The sequence below is a fragment of the Oncorhynchus nerka genome, linkage group LG11 (genome assembly GCF_034236695.1).
Source record: "Oncorhynchus nerka isolate Pitt River linkage group LG11, Oner_Uvic_2.0, whole genome shotgun sequence".
Lineage (NCBI taxonomy): Eukaryota > Metazoa > Chordata > Actinopteri > Salmoniformes > Salmonidae > Oncorhynchus > Oncorhynchus nerka.
In genome coordinates this window covers 71,373,112-71,391,341 of record NC_088406.1, presented here as the reverse complement: position 1 = coordinate 71,391,341, position 18,230 = coordinate 71,373,112, and the positions used below count along the sequence as shown (strand labels likewise).

General features: G+C 46.7%; 1 protein-coding gene across 1 annotated transcript in view; it reads right to left on the bottom strand.

The window, feature by feature from the left end:
• LOC115124200 (lipopolysaccharide-responsive and beige-like anchor protein) overlaps positions 1 to 18,230 on the bottom strand; it is a 295,402-nt gene that overhangs the window by 177,547 nt on the left and 99,625 nt on the right. The window contains exon 14 of the mRNA XM_065024108.1: positions 11,703 to 11,869. Coding sequence (XP_064880180.1) covers positions 11,703 to 11,869 — 167 coding nt within the window. The remainder of the gene's footprint in view (positions 1 to 11,702; positions 11,870 to 18,230) is intronic.

Genomic DNA, 18,230 nt, shown 5'->3' with positions numbered 1-18,230 from the left:
GACAGACACAAGACACAGTGATGTCCCGTACCCTCTCTGTATTCTAATCTAGCGTTGTCCCCTCCTCTCAATGTGTTAGTGTGATGCTGGGCTGTGCATCGTGCCCTCCTCTCAATGTGTTAGTGTGATGCTGGGCTGTGCATCGTGCCCTCCTCTCAATGTGTTAGTGTGATGCTGGGCTGTGCATCGTGCCCTCTCAATGTGTTAGTGTGATGCTGGGCTGTGCATCGTGCCCTCCTATCAATGCGTTAGTGTGATGCTGGGCTGTGACAGGCTCATCTAGCACGGCTGTCTGGTGTATTCATGAGGCCCTCCTCTCTCTCCATCACACAGCAATGCCCATTATACAGCACTTATGGTACAATGGCAGCAAGCATGCCGCCTAATCATGTCAAGTGCTGCACTTCATGGGCTTGGAGGAGAGAGAGAGAGGCGAGCATGTGAGGAGAGAGCAAGAGAGAGCGAGAGAGAGAGAGAGAGAATGGGGGTGGGGGGTTGAGGCTTGATGGTGCTGGGTGATCACCCTGTGGTTGCCAAGGTAGTGGATGGATACTTTGTCAGTGGACTGGGTTGATATGGTGGAAAACAACTACATGAATACTGCCACTACTCACACATTTTTAAAGAGTGCCAATGCTGGCCTTAATGACTCCCTGATCAAAAATAAAGGTTAAACAAAGAAAAATGATGAAAGTAGGAGAAAAATGATGTAATAGTTACATTATTTCAAACATTTTAGACTCCCTCTCCTATAGGTGGCTCTGGTCTGGAGCGAGAGAAGGAGAGAGAGACGATCAAGTAAATCCAGAGAAAGAATAAAAGCTGAAGGTCCCTGAGTAAAGATGGATCCCCTCCTCCATCTCCCTCCATTCTCTGCAACATCACGCCAGTATTTCATGTGCCCTTTTCTGCTTTCGCTGCAGAACAAAGCCGCTGGATCCCAAAGATAAAAAGCGGATTTTTTGGTAAATGGCGAAAGTGTGGAAATAAATGACCAGCTGTGGCCTGAGTGTAATTACAGTGGCTGGGAGAGCAGCGATCTATCACGAGACCCAGGAGAGGGGGTGACACACACAGCGCCATGGGGTTAGTCAAAGGAGATAACTAACTAACTACTGGACCCTGAACAATCGATACTCCCCAGATATTGCATCCTGGGAGAAGGGAGAGAGGAAAAAGAACGTAAAAACTTCCCCAATGGCTTTTTATTGAGATATTGATCAGGGCCCTCTAATCAGGACCTTACTGCGCCAAGGCCAGATACTTTCTTAAGGGTATATGGAACGGATAAATCTGGAGAGTTGCCACAATACATAGAGGAGGCTGAGCTCTGAGGCGGTAGAAGGTGGGATGTAATAGGTCTTTCTGGAGAGGAAGGAAGAGAGGGGAGGGGGTTCACACTGTATAACAGGGATTCATTACAGAGCTGAGGAGGAAGAGAAAGAGGGAGATGAGGAGCAGGGAGAGGAGGAGGAATAAGGGGAGGGAGATGAGGAGCAGGGAGAAGAGGAGGAATAAGAGGGAGATGAGGAAGATGAGGAGGAATAAGAGGGAGATGAGGATGAGTAAGAGGAGGAGTAAGAGGGTGAGGAATAAGAGGTGGGAGAGGAAGAGGAACAAGAGGAGGGAGATGAGGAGGAAGAGGATGAGGAATAAGAGGGAGATGAGGAGCAGGGAGAGGAAGAGGAATAAGAGGAGGGAGAGGAAGAGGAATAAGAGGGAGATGAGGAAGAGGAATAAGAGGGAGATGAGGAGCAGGGAGAGGAAGAGGAATAAGAAGAGGGAGAGGAAGGGGAATAAGAGAGAGAGGAGGAATAAGAGGGAGAGGAGGAGGAAAAGAGGAGGAGGAGGAGGAAGAGGAATACGAGGGAGATGAGGAGCAGGGAGAGGAGGAGGGAGAGGAGGAGGAATAAGAGGAGGGAGAGGAGGAGGAGTAAGAGGGAGAGGAGGAGGAATAAGAGGGAGAGGAAGAAGAATAAGAGGAGGTAGAATAATAAGGAGGAGGAGGAGGGAGAGAGAGAAGGAGGAGGGAGAGAAGGAGGAGGAGGGAGAGAAGGAGGAGGAGGGAGAGAAGGAGGAGGAGGGAGAGAATGAGTAGTAAGAGGAGGTAGAATAATAAGGAAGGGGAGGGAGAGGAGGTGGGAGAGAAGAAGGAGGAGGGAGAGAAGGAGGAGTAAGAGGAGGTAGAATAATAAGGAAGGGGAGGGAGAGGAGGTGGGAGAGAAGGAGGAGGAGGGAGAGAAGGAGGAGGAGGAGGGAGAGAAGGAGGAGTAAGAGTAGGTAGAATAATAAGGAAGGGGAGGGAGAGGAGGAGGTGGGAGAGAAGGAGGAGGAGGGAGAGAAGGAGGAGTAAGAGGAGGTGGAATAATAAGGAAGGGGAGGGAGAGAAGGACGAGTAAGAGGAGGTAGAATAATAAGGAAGGGGAGGGAGAGGAGGAGGGAGAGAAGGAGGAGGCGGGAGAGAAGGAGGAGTAAGAGGAGGTAGAATAATAAGGAAGGGGAGGGAGAGGAGGTGGGAGAGAAGGAGGAGGAGGGAGAGAAGGAGGAGGAGGGAGAGAAGGAGGAGTAAGAGGAGGTAGAATGATAAGGAAGGGGAGGGAGAGGAGGAGGTGGGAGAGAAGGAGGAGGAGGGAGAGAAGGAGGAGTAAGAGGAGGTGGAATAATAAGGAAGGGGAGGGAGAGGAGGAGGAGGAGGGAGAGAAGGAGGAGTAAGAGGAGGTAGAATAATAAGGAAGGGGAGGGAGAGGAGGAGGAAGAAGAATAAGAGGAGGTAGAATAATAAGGAAGGGGAGGGAGAGGAGGTGGGAGAGAAGAAGGAGGAGGAGAGAGAGAAGGAGGAGTAAGAGGAGGTAGAATAATAAGGAAGGGGAGGGAGAGGAGGAGGAAGAAGAATAAGAGGAGGTAGAATAATAAGGAAGGGGAGAGAAGGAGGAGGAGGGAGAGAAGGAGGAGGAGGGAGAGAAGGAGGAGTAAGAGGAGGTAGAATAATAAGGAAGGGGAGGGAGAGGAGGAGGAGGAGGGAGAGAAGGAGGAGTAAGAGGAGGTAGAATAATAAGGAAGGGGAGGGAGAGGAGGAGGGAGAGGAGGAGGAAGAAGAATAAGAGGAGGTAGAATAATAAGGAAGGGGAGGGAGAGGAGGAGGGAGAAGAATAAGAGGAGGTAGAATAATAAGGAAGGGGAGGGAGAGGAGGAGGGAGAGAAGGAGGAGGAGGGAGAGGAGGATGAGCGGGAGAGAAGGAGGCGGAGAGGGAGAGAAGGAGGAGGAGGGAGAGGAGGATGAGTGGGAGAGGAGGAGACACACCTGCAAAATAAACTTTTCTACACTAAACACTGAAGATCGAATTCACCCAAATCACTCCTAACTACCAGTCTCAGAAGAAAACTAATAGCTCCATTATCCTGGACTAAATCCCTTAAACCTTTGATCCCTAAAGAGTGAGAGCATCAGTTTGATTCCTCGATCCTGCGATGAGTCTTGTTTAACCGTTAGCCGTTCATGGTAAGTAACATATGGACAGCATCAACCGTTAATACGTTCCATCATGACACGTTGTTACTATTTCTTACAAGCCCAGCCACTGTACTGTAAACACAGTTAGAAGCAAATGTTATCATTAGGGCATATTCTAATTCCTATCCATAACCCTTGACATCACGCCTGCACTGTAGGGCCGTGCAGAACAGATACGCATCATTTTATATAATGTATGGAATGTTGGCCTGTCCAACTTTAACATGCTCCTCTCTGGAGATTTGGAGAACAGGAGAACATCCCTCCTCCTACATGTCACCACATAAAAAAAATAAAAAAAATAAAAAATCCCAGACACGCGGCCTGCGTGGCGTGATGAACGAGGTCGAGGGTTTCACTTTAAATCCGTTTAAGGCTCGACGCTCCAGATTTCCCCTCCCGATAGCGACCGTCTCATTTACTAAAGATGAGCATCATTGACGTCTCGGCTTTCTTCTAAACCCTCGCTGTTTACAGTAAAAACTGTTTACGGCTTAAAACCGACTGCAGATGGATGTCCGGGGCAGCACCTTCGCTCAACTCTAACTTTCTCCTGGGGATAATTGATTTTGGAGTAGGCCTCGGACAGAGCTAAGCCTAAAGAAAACAACTATCAATTCACCTAGGAGAGAGAACGGAAGGCGGATGTTGTAGAGTAGCGCCGTTGTCCGACAGCTGTGCTAGCTCTGCACGGCATGCTGGGTCTGGGTCAGCACGCATGTTTGTATCACGGGCCCTCCAGTGTTTATAAGCAAAGCAAAAAAACATTAACACCATTGAAGTCACCGCAGTTAAAGATGCTAACAAACGCTGGAAATGCAGTGGTAGGTCTCAGAGCATGATGTTTCATTGTGACCGCGTAACTAAATTGTAAGCCATTACAAAAGCACTAAAGTGCTAAAAAGGTAATTGTCTTATTGGCCTACCGCCCTGATACAATCACCATAACATTTCCACACAGATTATAATCCTACCGTGACATTTTATTCAAACTAATTCAATAGAACGTCCAGCTTTTTGCCAGCCTTGACAACAATGATGTACTGCTATGGATTATGAGACGTATACAACAGATCGGTATCAGGATTAGGGTAGATTTCAAATCCTGGTCTGGTGTTTATTCTAGTCCCTGAACTCTGCTATGGGAAACTGATCAGCAGATAGGACCGAGGGCCTCAGAGTTTTACAGAACACAAACAAGCACTTGAGAACATGCTCTGAACCTTCTCCAGGCAAACATTACAGATGACTCATCGTGTGTGTGTGTGTGTGTGTGTGTGTCTCTTCCCAGACATCCTGGGATAAACATTGATGCTTTAGGTCCTGATTGTAACCCAACTTCCTCATTCAGTTTCTCCCTTAAACATTCTCAGCCCAGCTGCACTGTACGTCCCATTAACATTCAATATGAAGCAACGATGCAGCTGGACGGACCTGGTAAATGTATCATAGTGTATGTAGAGCAAGTCAATCAGCTATAGGTAGTATACGTTGCCATTGGAATTGTGACCTATTTTTCCTGTCAATGAAGGAGTGTTTGTGTGTTGTGTTTGAGTGTCTCTCTCTCTGTGTGTGTGTGTGTGTGTGTGTGTGTGTGTGTGTGTGTGTGTGTGTGTGTGTGTGTGTGTGTGTGTGTGTGTGTGTGTAATCAAGGACTGATGATTGGCTGAAATTAGTCTGTGGCAAATGCCAAGGTTATTATTTATTCATTTTATGACTGGTAGACAACGCAAGACAGAGGTAAGTGTGCGTGTCTCTGTGTGTGTGTGTGTGTGCGCTGGGCTGGAGAAGAGCAGGGGTTAGTTGAGTGAATACAGGTCCTTTGTTTCTGCAGGATGCGTGCTACAGACTCACTCTGGAGGAGTGTGTTATGTTGTATGCTACGAACAGTGAGACTCAGGGTGCATTCCAAATTGCACTCTTTTCCCTAATAATACACTATTGGCCAGAGCTCTATAATGAAATAAAATGGTAAAAACACCATTTACAAAATTACACAAAATAATAAAACTGGATCAATCTTTCTTAGATGGGTAACAAATCCCCTTCTCAGGTTCAACAATAGCACAGTGGCTATGGTGTGTTGTACACAAAGGAAACTGGTCGATTGTCCCCATATAGAATTAGTAGATGAGAGAACAGCATCAACCCCATCTTCCTGTCAGAGTAAAGCCCAGAATTCTTCTATTTCACCCTGATGGTTCTGGTGGAGCAATGACATACTACAAGATAAAACAGTGATGCTAATATTGATAGTTTGTCCATTACAGGTCAGCTAACTGTCCTGGGAACAGTTACAAAGCTGTTAGTTTCCATCTCACAAGGCCGGATCGATGCAGAGGCATACTGTTTCAATTTTGCCAGAATTGATTTTTTCTGTAACACCCCAACCCCGGAGCATTCATCTTTCTGAAGGAAGGGAAGATTTGATTTACTGAAGAAAAATTGGAGTGCGCATCACAAAGATCTTTTTTTTTTGCCGGGCGGCGAGAGAGCGTGACACACAACAAAGATGGATGTCCCTACGGCTGGGAAGGCTCTAGCCTACGGCTGTTCCATTACAACACGGTGGAGTGGCGGAGGAGAAGGATGAGCTGCTTAAAGGGAGGGAGGTAGAACAAATTAAAACAGAAAGGGGGAGAGAGAGAAAGGAAGAGAGGGTTGGAGAGATAGAGAGGAACAGAAGAGGAGGAGGAGAGCGATTAAGTGGAGGAGAAACAGAGGTGGTGCACCTTCAAACATCCCCAAATACGTGACCTGACGTCCAATAATCATCTCCATGTTACACATTTGGCAGAAAACACAACACTAACTACGACTCAAAATCTGAACTTGTACTCTCCCTCCCCTCAAACACTGTGCTTAGCCTCCCACACACTCTCCCACACTCTCTCCCCCTCCCACACTGTACTTTCCCTCCTCAGTGCAGCTACAGTACCTTCTCTCCTCATTTCTCCTCTCGCTTCTCTCTCCTCCTGTAACTTCTCCTCCTTCGCCCTCCTGTAACTTCTCCTCCTTCGCCCTCCTGTAACTTCTCCTCCTTCTCCCTCCTGTAACTTCTCCTCCTTCTCACTAATCCTGTAACTTCTCTTCCTTCTCCCTCCTCCTGTAACGTCTCTTCCTTCTCCCTCCTCCTGTAACGTCTCTTCCTTCTCCCTCCTCCTGTAACGTCTCTTCCTTCTCCCTCCTCCTGTAACGTCTCTTCCTTCTCCCTCCTCCTGTAACTTCTCTTCCTTCTCCCTCCTCCTGTAACGTCTCTTCCTTCTCCCTCCTCCTGTAACGCATCTTCCCTCTCCCTCCTCCTGTAACGTCTCTTCTTTCTCCCTCCTCCTGTAACTTCTACTCCTTCTCCCTCCTCCTGTAACTTCTACTCCTTCTCCCTCCTCCTGTAACTTCTACTCCTTCTCCCTCCTCCTGTAACTTCTACTCCTTCTCCCTCCTCCTGTAACTTCTACTCCTTCTCCCTCCTCCTGTAACTTCTACTCCTTCTCCCTCCTCCTGTAACTTCTACTCCTTCTCCCTCCTCCTGTAACTTCTACTCCTTCTCCCTCCTCCTGTAACTTCTACTCCTTCTCCCTCCTCCTGTAACTTCTACTCCTTCTCCCTCCTCCTGTAACTTCTACTCCTTCTCCCTCCTCCTGTAACTTCTACTCCTTCTCCCTCCTCCTGTAACGTCTCTTCCTTCTCCCTCCTCCTGTAACGTCTCTTCCTTCTCCCTCCTCCTGGAACGTCTCTTCCTTCTCCCTCCTCCTGGAACGTCTCTTCCTCCTCCCTCCTCCTGGAACGTCTCTTCCTTCTCCCTCCTCCTGGAACGTCTCTTCCTTCTCCCTCCTCCTGGAACGTCTCTTCCTTCTCCATCCTCCTGTAACGTCTCTTCCTTCTCCCTCCTCCTGTAACGTCTCTTCCATCTCCCTCCTCCTGTAACGTCTCTTCCTTCTCCCTCCTCCTGTAACGTCTCTTCCTTCTCCCTCCTCCTGTAACGTCTCTTCCTTCTCCCTCCTCCTGTAACGTCTCTTCCTTCTCCCTCCTCCTGTAACGTCTCTTCCTTCTCCCTCCTCCTGTAACGTCTCTTCCTTCTCCCTCCTCCTGTAACGTCTCTTCCTTCTCCCTCCTCCTGTAACGTCTCTTCCTTCTCCCTCCTCCTGTAACGTCTCTTCCTTCTCCCTCCTCCTGTAACTTCTCTTCCTTCTCCCTCCTGTAACGTCTCTTCCTTCTCCCTCCTCCTGTAACTTCTCTTCCTTCTCCATCCTCCTATAACTTCTCTTCCTTCTCCATCCTCCTGTAACGTCTCTTCCTTCTCCCTCCTCCTGTAACGTCTCTTCCTTCTCCCTCCTCCTGTAACGTCTCTTCCTTCTCCCTCCTCCTGTAACGTCTCTTCCTTCTCCCTCCTCCTGTAACGTCTCTTCCTTCTCCCTCCTCCTGTAACGTCTCTTCCTTCTCCCTCCTCCTGTAACGTCTCTTCCTTCTCCCTCCTCCTGTAACGTCTCTTCCTTCTCCCTCCTCCTGTAACGTCTCTTCCTTCTCCCTCCTCCTGTAACGTCTCTTCCTTCTCCCTCCTCCCCAGCATCCAGAATGAATTTCCATGGTACATTAGTCAGCTTATTAGGATGTAATGGAGGGCGTTGAGGAAAGGGGAGTGTGTCCTCCGAGACATCGCTCTACCGTTCTCCATCATCTAGCCCTCATCTCTCTCTCTGTCTGTCCGGCCACTTTGACGGGTGTCATATACATGAAAGATGACTTGTCTCCTGACCCAAATAAACACCAACGTTGCCTAGATGCTCTGTTGGGCCACTCACTCGCTCCAGAAAAAAAAGTGGGGGGGGGGGAAAATGAGTGCTGCCAGTTACTTCATCTGTGGCCACCTCAGAGCTGGTTATTCACGTTGTGTCTGTGGTCTTGGATCAGACTGCTGGCGTGTTGTACACCAGAGTCTCCAGAGGATGTGACTGTAATGTAAGGATGAACAGGTAGTGTTCTCTGTCTGTCTGTCCTGTCCCTCAGTGCACGTAATGACGTGTGTGTGTGTGTGTGTGTGTGTGTGTGTGTGTATGTGTGTGTGTGTGTGTGTGTGTACACCAATGACGGCCAAGGGCAGATCTCAGAACAGAAAATAAGAGTTACTTCCCTTTGTTGGAGGGAGACCTCCCTAGACGTTCCAGTAAAATGGAGAGAGAGGTGGAGGAATAAAGGAGTGAGAGAGAGAGAAAGAGAGAAGGAAATAGAAGAGGGAGAGAGAGAAAAGAAAGAGCGAGAGGAGAGAAAATGAGAAGAGAGAAAACCACCTAACACCTCACGTCTCCAGGGGCCAGGGCTGGTGTAAGCTGGATATTAAGACACAAATTGCATTCAGGCGGGTCACGGCGTGTCAGATGATATTAGATGCCTGCCGTGAGGAAAACAACAATTCCCATCAGCCTGTTCTGTGAGAAAAATAATATTTTCATTTTCGGCCCCTTTATTGAATAGAAACTTTAGGGAATACGTCTTTATAGGAGCTCGTGAATTTTCCACCTCTCGACAAAGGTCGTAATCATGGCTGCGTGAGCCCTTTGTTGCTCCCAGATTTCATTTTCACCACCGCTGATAGAAAAGGAGTGTGTGGGTCTTCTCTCCCTCCCTCACTTGTTTTCTGTAACGTTGCAGCACCCACATGTTTTAGTCTGCGTGCGTGTCCGTCTCTCTGTGTTGTGTCCTTGTGCGTGTGACTGTGTGTGAACAGCCTGTATCCCCCCCCCCCCCACACACACACACACACACAGCTGCCTGCATGGGGTCCCCGTCGCAGAGCTGCGCCACATGACCTTCTCGGTAATTGACCAAAAATATTGATGCAATGGCACAGGTCTGATTGTGATTTATTAAAAGCTTGGGCCCGGCTCCCAGGCCCGATGCCAGCGGCTCCCTGCTCCCAGCCTGGCCCATCGGCAGCCATTAGGAAAACCATCAATACTGTAGCAGCACAATAACACAATGAAAGAAAGGCACGGTAATGGGGAAGGGAGAGTCTCTCTGGGCTGCGGAGGTGCATAGCAAATAGCCTGGCCTTGTTGTGTGAATATACAGAAAGAGAGAGAGATTACTATTTTGGAACTTTTGCGAAGATAATGTTTAATGTAAAAAATGTTTTGGTTTATTTCACTTTTGTTTATTATTTATTTCACTCGCATTGGCAATGTAAACATATGTTTCCCATGCCAATAAAGTCCTTTGAATTTAATTTAATTGAGAGAGAGAGAAGGAGTGAGAGATGGGGAAAGAGAGAGAGAGAAGTGTGTGTGTAATATAATATTGCCTCTCCATAACATCACTGGGCTCGCTAAGATCAAAGCATAGAGGAGAGGAGAGAGAAAGATAGGGAGAGAATGAAGAGGAGAGAGAAAGATAGGGAGAGAAAGAAGAGGAGAGAGAAAGATAGGGAGAGAAAGATAGGGAGAGAAAGATGGAGAGAGAAAGATAGGGAGAGAAAGATGGAGAGAGAAAGATAGGGAGAGAGAAAGATAGGGAGAGAGAAAGATAGGGAGAGAAAGAAGAGGAGAGAGAAAGATAGAGAGAGAAAGATAGGGAGAGAAAGATAGGGAGAGAAAGATGGAGAGAAAGATGGAGAGAGAAAGATAGAGAGAGAAAGATGGAGAGAGAGATGGAGAGAGAAATATGGAAAGAGAAAGATAGGGAGAGAGAAAGATAGGGAGAGAGAAAGATAGGGAGAGAGAAAGATAGGGAGAGAGAAAGATAGGGAGAGAGAAAGATAGGGAGAGAGAAAGATAGGGAGAGAAAGATGGAGAGAGAAAGATGGAGAGAGAAAGATGGAGAGAGAAAGATGGAAAGAGAAAGATGGAAAGAGAAAGATGGAGAGAGAAAGATGGAGAGAGAAAGATAGGGAGAGAGAAAGATAGGGAGAGAGAAAGATAGGGAGAGAGAAAGATAGGGAGAGAGAAAGATAGGGAGAGAGAAAGATAGGGAGAGAGAAAGATAGGGAGAGAAAGATAGAGAGAGAAAGATGGAGAGAAAGATGGAGAGAGAAAGATGGAAAGAGAAAGATGGAGAGAGAAAGATGGAGAGAGAAAGATGGGAGAGAGAAAGATAGGGAGAGAGAAAGATAGGGAGAGAGAAAGATAGGCAGAGAAAGAAGAGGAGAGAGAAAGATAGGGAGAGAGAAAGATAGGGAGAGAGAAAGATAGGGAGAGAGAAAGATAGGCAGAGAAAGAAGAGGAGAGAGAAAGATAGGCAGAGAAAGAAGAGGAGAGAGAAAGATAGGGAGAGAAAGAAGAGAAGAGAGAAAGATAGGGAGAGAAAGAAAGATACTCATGGGAGGCAATCTAAGAGACGAGTGAATATTTTTTTTTAATGTGGGGAAAGGAGAGAGAGAGACCCCCTGAGCAACCACAAACTGAGCTCACACAGACAAGTCTCAGGAGAGTCAACTCAGACTAACAAGAGGGAACCAACCGACCAACAGCATTATATACTGTACCCAACCTGCCAGCACACAAACAGTACAGGCCATCATTAGGGAATACCCCCATTGACTTCTAACTGGCCTGTTTTGTTGAAACCAACATTGAGCTTTCTAAGCTTTTCTATAGTTTTAATGGCTGGAGGTTTTGTTTGAATCTCTTTCATCTCTGTCCAAAGTCAGTGTATCATGCATCCCATACCTCGGCGTTTGCACCGATGCGGACCTAACTCAATCACTAACTCCCAGGAGGGAGGCTGGGAGATGATGAGAATACAGTCATTACAGTGGTCTTAATGGATGTGTTGTACTCTAAGGAAAGCTACGGCTCATTTAAAAGTGTATCCTCTTTTTTTACCATTACCATTACCAATGTTGTTATTATGTGAAGTATTGGCAGGAAGTTTGGACACTGGGGGGGAAAACAAACAGCAAAATCGGACCATTTCCCCAATACATTGCTTCATTTGAATTGGTATGTTTGTATGGAGATTGGAACAGAGTCGCAGTACTTTACACTGAACATGTGATGGTGCTGAGTGGAACCTGATGAAGGTGTAACTAGACTGAAGACCAAAAACAGATCATGTGATTAGTTGAACGAGGTGTGTTAGTGCTGGGCGGGAACGGAAGCCTGCACCCCCAATAGAGCTCCAGGACCAGAGTTGGAGAACCCCCTGCTCTAGATTGTAGACTGTAGAACTACGTAGACTGTAGAACTACGTAGACTTTTACCTGAAGGCAGAGCTTCCCCAGGCACCGTGTTTGTCCGTCAGGATGTTGACGATCTTCTGGATGAGCTGGGTGGCTGTCACGTGGTCGCGGTACTTGGCCGCTCGGATCAGGTGGTCGCACATCTTCTCCTCATCACGCTTCTCAGCCGAGTACTGGGCACAGTGGGACTGGGGGTCAAAGACAAAACGTGACAACAGGTCAACTTCTCTGTCAAAAACACAATGACGTAAGCATCATTACAAATGAATTGTATGTGCAGTGCTCAATAAAACCTCCTTTATAGTACATTTAAAGAGAAATCCAGGAGGTATGTATTCTGAACAGAAAACTGCATACACATAGTATGCGACTTCCTATTGTATTTATGGAACTAGCATGTATTCTGGGAAAAATGGTATAGGCTACTACACACCATGTAAAACGACATAATATAAGGCTCTAGCAGCTGTGTGTGTGTAGAAATGCTACCTTGAGTAAAACCAAATCAAAATCTGGGGTCATTTTCTGGCCCTTATGTCACGTTGATTAATAACAGCGGACATTATAGTTACTAATGCCTCCAGGGCTCCGAATCACAAAACAGAGGTTCATTTTTCTCTGTCTGAATGTGTTATCAGAAACGGCCTTTGAACTCAGAGTAGATGGTATATACAATAACACCTATACTGAGGGAAAAAAACAGCCAAAAACTTAATGTTCAACTTCAGTGCTAAGATAAACTGAGCAAAATATAAAGCAGAGTAGCAGTTAGCAGCCGTTAGCCACGTAGTGTAGAAATATAAGCAACAAAGAAATGAAGAATACACGCTACTATCATGTACAGTACCTCAGGCAAAAGTCCCGGCCATATTACTGTGATTTCAGTGCATCCATTGGATACTGAAAGGTTACAGCATCAATACCAGCAACTCTTAATCCAATTCCCAATGCTCAAATGAAATGAACCTAAAAGGCAGCCCATTGGTGGAGAACACACACATACATCCCCACCTCTACAAATACAACCTGCCTCACCAGGAACGTTAGCAACCAAGTAAACACAGGAAAGTGCTCTATAATGATTGGTCCTCCTCTGCAATTGGAACGGTGACTTCTCATACCTGACAGGAAATCTATAGGTCTGGATCACATTCTGGAAGGCTATTCTGGAGGGGCTATTGGGCCCTAATTATCAATCTACGTCTCTTTGTTGTGGGGCATTAGAGTGGTCCTTGACCTTAAAGCATGATGGCCCAACATGTGCGCGCATGTGTGTATGTGTGTGTGTGCGCGTGTGTGTGTTGAAAGGAAGAAGAGCGGAAGGGAGGATAGGGTGAGGGGATTTTTTATTTGTTTTATTTCACCTTTATTTAACCAGGTAGGCCAGTTGAGAACAAGTTCTCATTTACAATTGCGACCTGACCAAGATGATGCAAAGCAGTGTGACACAGACAACACAGAGTTATGAGAACGGTGCTGAATGTGGGAAACGTATGTTATCCCCCTGGAACAGACGACCGCGCCTCTGTACTTCACGACGGGACAGAACCAGAAACGTTCTTTCCAGCCTGTCTTGACGTGTGACTTCTGTATCACTAATCAGCAGTGCTGCAGCTCAAACACATCATCGTAAACACGCTGGTCATTCACCGCGGACCCAAACACCTAGTCCCCCATAGTGACGTGTGCTTTTCTAACGGGCCCGGCGGCGAGGGGAAGTAGTTTCACAGAGCGACTCCCCTCTGAAATAACAAGCAAACAGCTGAACACATAACAGGCTCATTAATACTAGGCCTCCATTTCGGGGTAAAACGATGTGGAAAAGACATGTCAGAGTGTAGAGTCTGGGGGTCGTTCCACTGCTCTGAAATCGTCATACATTTAGACTACTAGGGTCTTGTTGGTTCTTACATACTCAGCCTGCTAACTCTAGATGACTACATACTAACCTACCTCCATCCTCTACTCTTCCAATAGGCTGACAGAACAAAGGGCACTGAGTGAGTCAGGGAACACTTTGCAACACATCACCCCTCCGCTAATTTCAAAGTGAGCGGGGAGATAGTAAAATAACATGAACGGCCTAGTGCCATTAGAAACCAGAGGAGGCCCCCTTTACCTCAGTGGAAAGGGCACATGAAGGGTCTATCCTGATGCTGACAGTGAGATGAAAAAAGAGAAACAGATCATCAGGATCAATGTCTAGTCAACCTGGTAGCCAGATTTAATCATCAGGATCAATGTCTAGTCAACCTGGTAGCCAGATTTAAACATCAGGATCAATGTCTAGTCAACCTGGTAGCCAGATTTAATCATCAGGATCAATGTCTAGTCAACATGGTAGCCAGATTTAATCATCAGGATCAATGTCTAGTCTACCTGGTAGCCAGATTTAAACATCAGGATCAATGTCTAGTCAACCTGGTAACCAGATTTAATCAACAGGATCAATGTCTAGTCTACCTGGTAGCCAGATTTTAACATCAGGATCAATGTCTAGTCAACCTGGTAGCAAGATTCAAACATCAGGATCCATGTCTAGTCTACCTGGTAGCCAGATTTAAACATCAGGATCCATGTCTATTCTACCTGGTAGCCAGATTCAAACATCAGGATCAATGTCTAGTCTACCTGGTAGCCAGATACAGACATCAGGATCAATGTCTAGTCTACCTGGTAGCCAGATTTAAACATCAGGATCAATGTCTAGTCTACCTGGTAGCCAGATTTAAACATCAGGATCAATGTCTAGTCTACCTGGTAGCCAGATTCAGACATCAGGATCAATGTCTAGTCTACCTGGTAGCCAGATTTTAACATCAGGATCAATGTCTAGTCTACCTGGTAGCCAGATTTAAACATCAGGATCAATGTCTAGTCTACCTGGTAGCCAGATTTAAACATCAGGATCAATGTCTAGTCTACCTGGTAGCCAGATTCAAAAGAGGAAGTCAGATGATGGTGAAGTCAGAGGTAAAAGGCACAAGACAGGCTTTTGGAGAGCGAGCAGGTGACGAAACTGTGTGTGTGTGTGTGTGTGTGTGTGTGTGTGTGTGTGTGTGGACGGCATGACTTGAGACCTTATGACTTGAGACAGTGTAATCATGGGCAGCACCTTCCATCACATGAGCTGGCTGACAGGGTCGGAGGGTGACGGGCGCTGGCGTCTACTCTGGTGGAAAAAGGTGCCCGGAGAAGACAGACTGATAATGGGTTGGCATTAATCGAGTAAATTACATGGAGATGTGTCTCGGACAATTCACGCAAAGCTCAAGTCAATAACCAGAGAAACGTCTGTGTGATTTAGAAAGGAAACAGGCCTAACCACTGGCTAAATTACACTAGGATTATGATATGAGAAGACAACATGAATAGTCTCACACACACACACACACACACACACACACACACACACACACACACACACACACGGGTCAGGAATTCCAGCACATCTCACAGATACAAATCCACTGACTCAACTGCATGAGTGCAATTCAAAAGGCCAGAACATATGGCATAGGTTTCTGCGTGTAGAATAATATGCTGTCAACCCCCCTCTAAATGCTGTAGTTGTTGTCACGCTCTCCCATCAGGGCCTGAGGGGTTCACCAGTATAATGAGGGTGTGAGTGGGGATACAGGCCTCATTACCAGATATAAAGCCTGTGTTTATCACGTACAGTGAGTGACAGAGCCAAGGACCTTGAAATGTTTCTGTGCCACACTGTCTCAGCCTTCAAGGCGATCGTTTCATGACATCACAAAGTGCTCAAGGTTCTGCAGGAGAAACGGGCGACGACACACACACAACAGTGGGATCTTATTAAAGCAATGCTTGATGTGTACTCTCTGCCTTGACATTGTGTGGTGCAGTAGAGAAGCCAGCTAGAGACACACAGAGGGGTCGGCTATCGCCTCGTTGTCTCGCGCTCCTCTTCCAATCTCTCACGTCCTCCGACAAGCCGTCCCCGGAGGGTTTCATTTTAAGTGGGGAACCTGTCCGCCCGGGGTGCGTGTCCTTGTCGCGTTCTGAGAGGGAATGCAAATATTCCTAGGAATAAGGAATTCCTTACAGAACGATGGGAGGAGGGGTTACTAGACAAAAGAGAGATGCTGAAACAATTGGTTTCTGAAGAAGATTCCCCCTCGCACTTGATCTCTTGCCCTCATGTTTAAAACGGCCACATAAAACACCATCAGGTTAACTCAGACAAAGAGTTTGGGGGTGTAGAAAGACAAAGGAGAAAAATGAAGGCCTAAAAGCACAACGGCGAACAAAAGTCATTGAATGTCGACGTCTGACAGCCACTTCAATTCTGAAATGATGCCCTGTCAACGCCGCGCTCGCAGAGTATTGATTTTTCCTGCTGAGGAAAAAAAATAATCTCATCCAGCCAAACAGATCCCAGAGGCATGCATCGTCCCGATAGTGGCCATCAAGGTTAACGCAGGCGCAACACTTATCAAAGTATCTCTCTCATCCCTCTCTCCTGTCCCTCGCCTGTGGCTGCTGTGGGTTTTTAATGGACTGGTCACAATGCCTAGTTGGCAGGACTCTTCATCTCTCCTCCCAGCGGCATCCTCTCCTCTCTTTCACTCTCTCGCTCTCCTCGTTCTCTCTCCCATTCTCTCCCGTCCCCCTTCCCTCCCTGCTCAAACCAGCAGCTGTGTCATGCCCCGCTCCAATCAGTAGCTACCATTAGTCTAAGCTGGGCTGAAGGTTCCATCCACTCTGACTCCAGAAGCACTCCAAGGTCGCGCCAGCACGTGACGAATCACACCTGTTAACTGTCCTCTCCGGGGTGAAAAATAGTCAAATGAAGGCAGAAGCGCTGCAGATGAAAAATAATCCACTTCTTCTGGAACGCTGGCTAGCGCTCGGCTAGTTGTCTGGATGCAGAGTAATGATTCCAAACAGAAGAGATAACAACAGGAACGCACCAAGGACATACCCTTTCTTCTTTTAGTGCTGTACATTTAACACATTTAACTCCACATCAGGATTGTGTCTGCCTTAAAAATGCATTCAATTGCACTTGAGAATCTGCTTATTCTACATATTTATTTTGAAGAATACACATCCTTATTCAATACTATACAACATAATTATCCTTTCCAAGAATTCCTCTCCAACTCCTCAGTAAAATGAAATCAATAAAATGATGTCCCTCTATGGGATAAAGATAGTAGGCAAGGCAAGAGCCCTACTCTAGAGACTAAAGTGTCAGTTAGTATGTAGTAAAGGGGACTAGGGAGTCGGGAGGAGGTGCTCATATATGTGCTATTCACAGCTCTGGGTCAGCTGGGCAAAGATAATGATGTGAGGAGCGGTGCAAGAGGCATCACCTAGGGACTTAATTACACACAGAGAAGAGCCAGACACTGGGATACTAGTCTCTCTCCCCCTCTCCCGGGTAAGTACTCTCTCTCTGAGGGTAGAGGTAGACAGAGATATAGAATACTGCTGGGTAAGTACTCTCTCTCTGAGGGTAGAGGTAGACAGAGATATAGAATACTGCTGGGTAAGTACTCCCTCTCTCTGAGGGTAGAGGTAGACAGAGATATAGAATACTGCTGGGTAAGTACTCTCTCTCTGAGGGTAGAGGTAGACAGAGATATAGAATACTGCTGGGTAAGTACTCTCTCTCTCTGAGGGTAGAGGTAGACAGAGATATAGAATACTGCTGGGTAAGTACTCTCTCTCTGAGGGTAGAGGTAGACAGAGATATAGAATACTGCTGGGTAAGTACTCCCTCTCTCTGAGGGTAGAGGTAGACAGAGATATAGAATACTGCTGGGTAATTACTCTCTCTCTGAGGGTAGAGGTAGACAGAGATATAGAATACTGCTGGGTAAGTACTCTCTCTCTGAGGGTAGAGGTAGACAGAGATATAGAATACTGCTGGGTAAGTACTCTCTCTCTGAGGGTAGAGGTAGACAGAGATATAGAATACTGCTGGGTAAGTACTCTCTCTGAGGGTAGAGGTAGACAGAGATATAGAATACTGCTGGGTAAGTACTCCCTCTCTCTGAGGGTAGAGGTAGACAGAGATATAGAATACTGCTGGGTAAGTACTCTCTCTCTGAGGGTAGAGGTAGACAGAGATATAGAATACTGCTGGGTAAGTACTCTCTCTCTCTGAGGGTAGAGGTAGACAGAGATATAGAATACTGCTGGGTAAGTACTCTCTATCTCTGAATGTAGAGGTAGACAGAGATATAGAATACTGCTGGGTAAGTACTCTCTCTCTCTGAGGGTAGAGGTAGACAGAGATATAGAATACTGCTGGGTAAGTACTCTCTATCTCTGAGGGTAGAGGTAGACAGAGATATAGAATACTGCTGGGTAAGTACTCTCTCTCTGAGGGTAGAGGTAGACAGAGATATAGAATACTGCTGGGTAAGTACTCTCTCTGAGGGTAGAGGTAGACAGAGATATAGAATACTGCTGGGTAAGTACTCTCTCTCTGAGGGTAGAGGTAGACAGAGATATAGAATACTGCTGGGTAAGTACTCTCTCTCTGAGGGTAGAGGTAGACAGAGATATAGA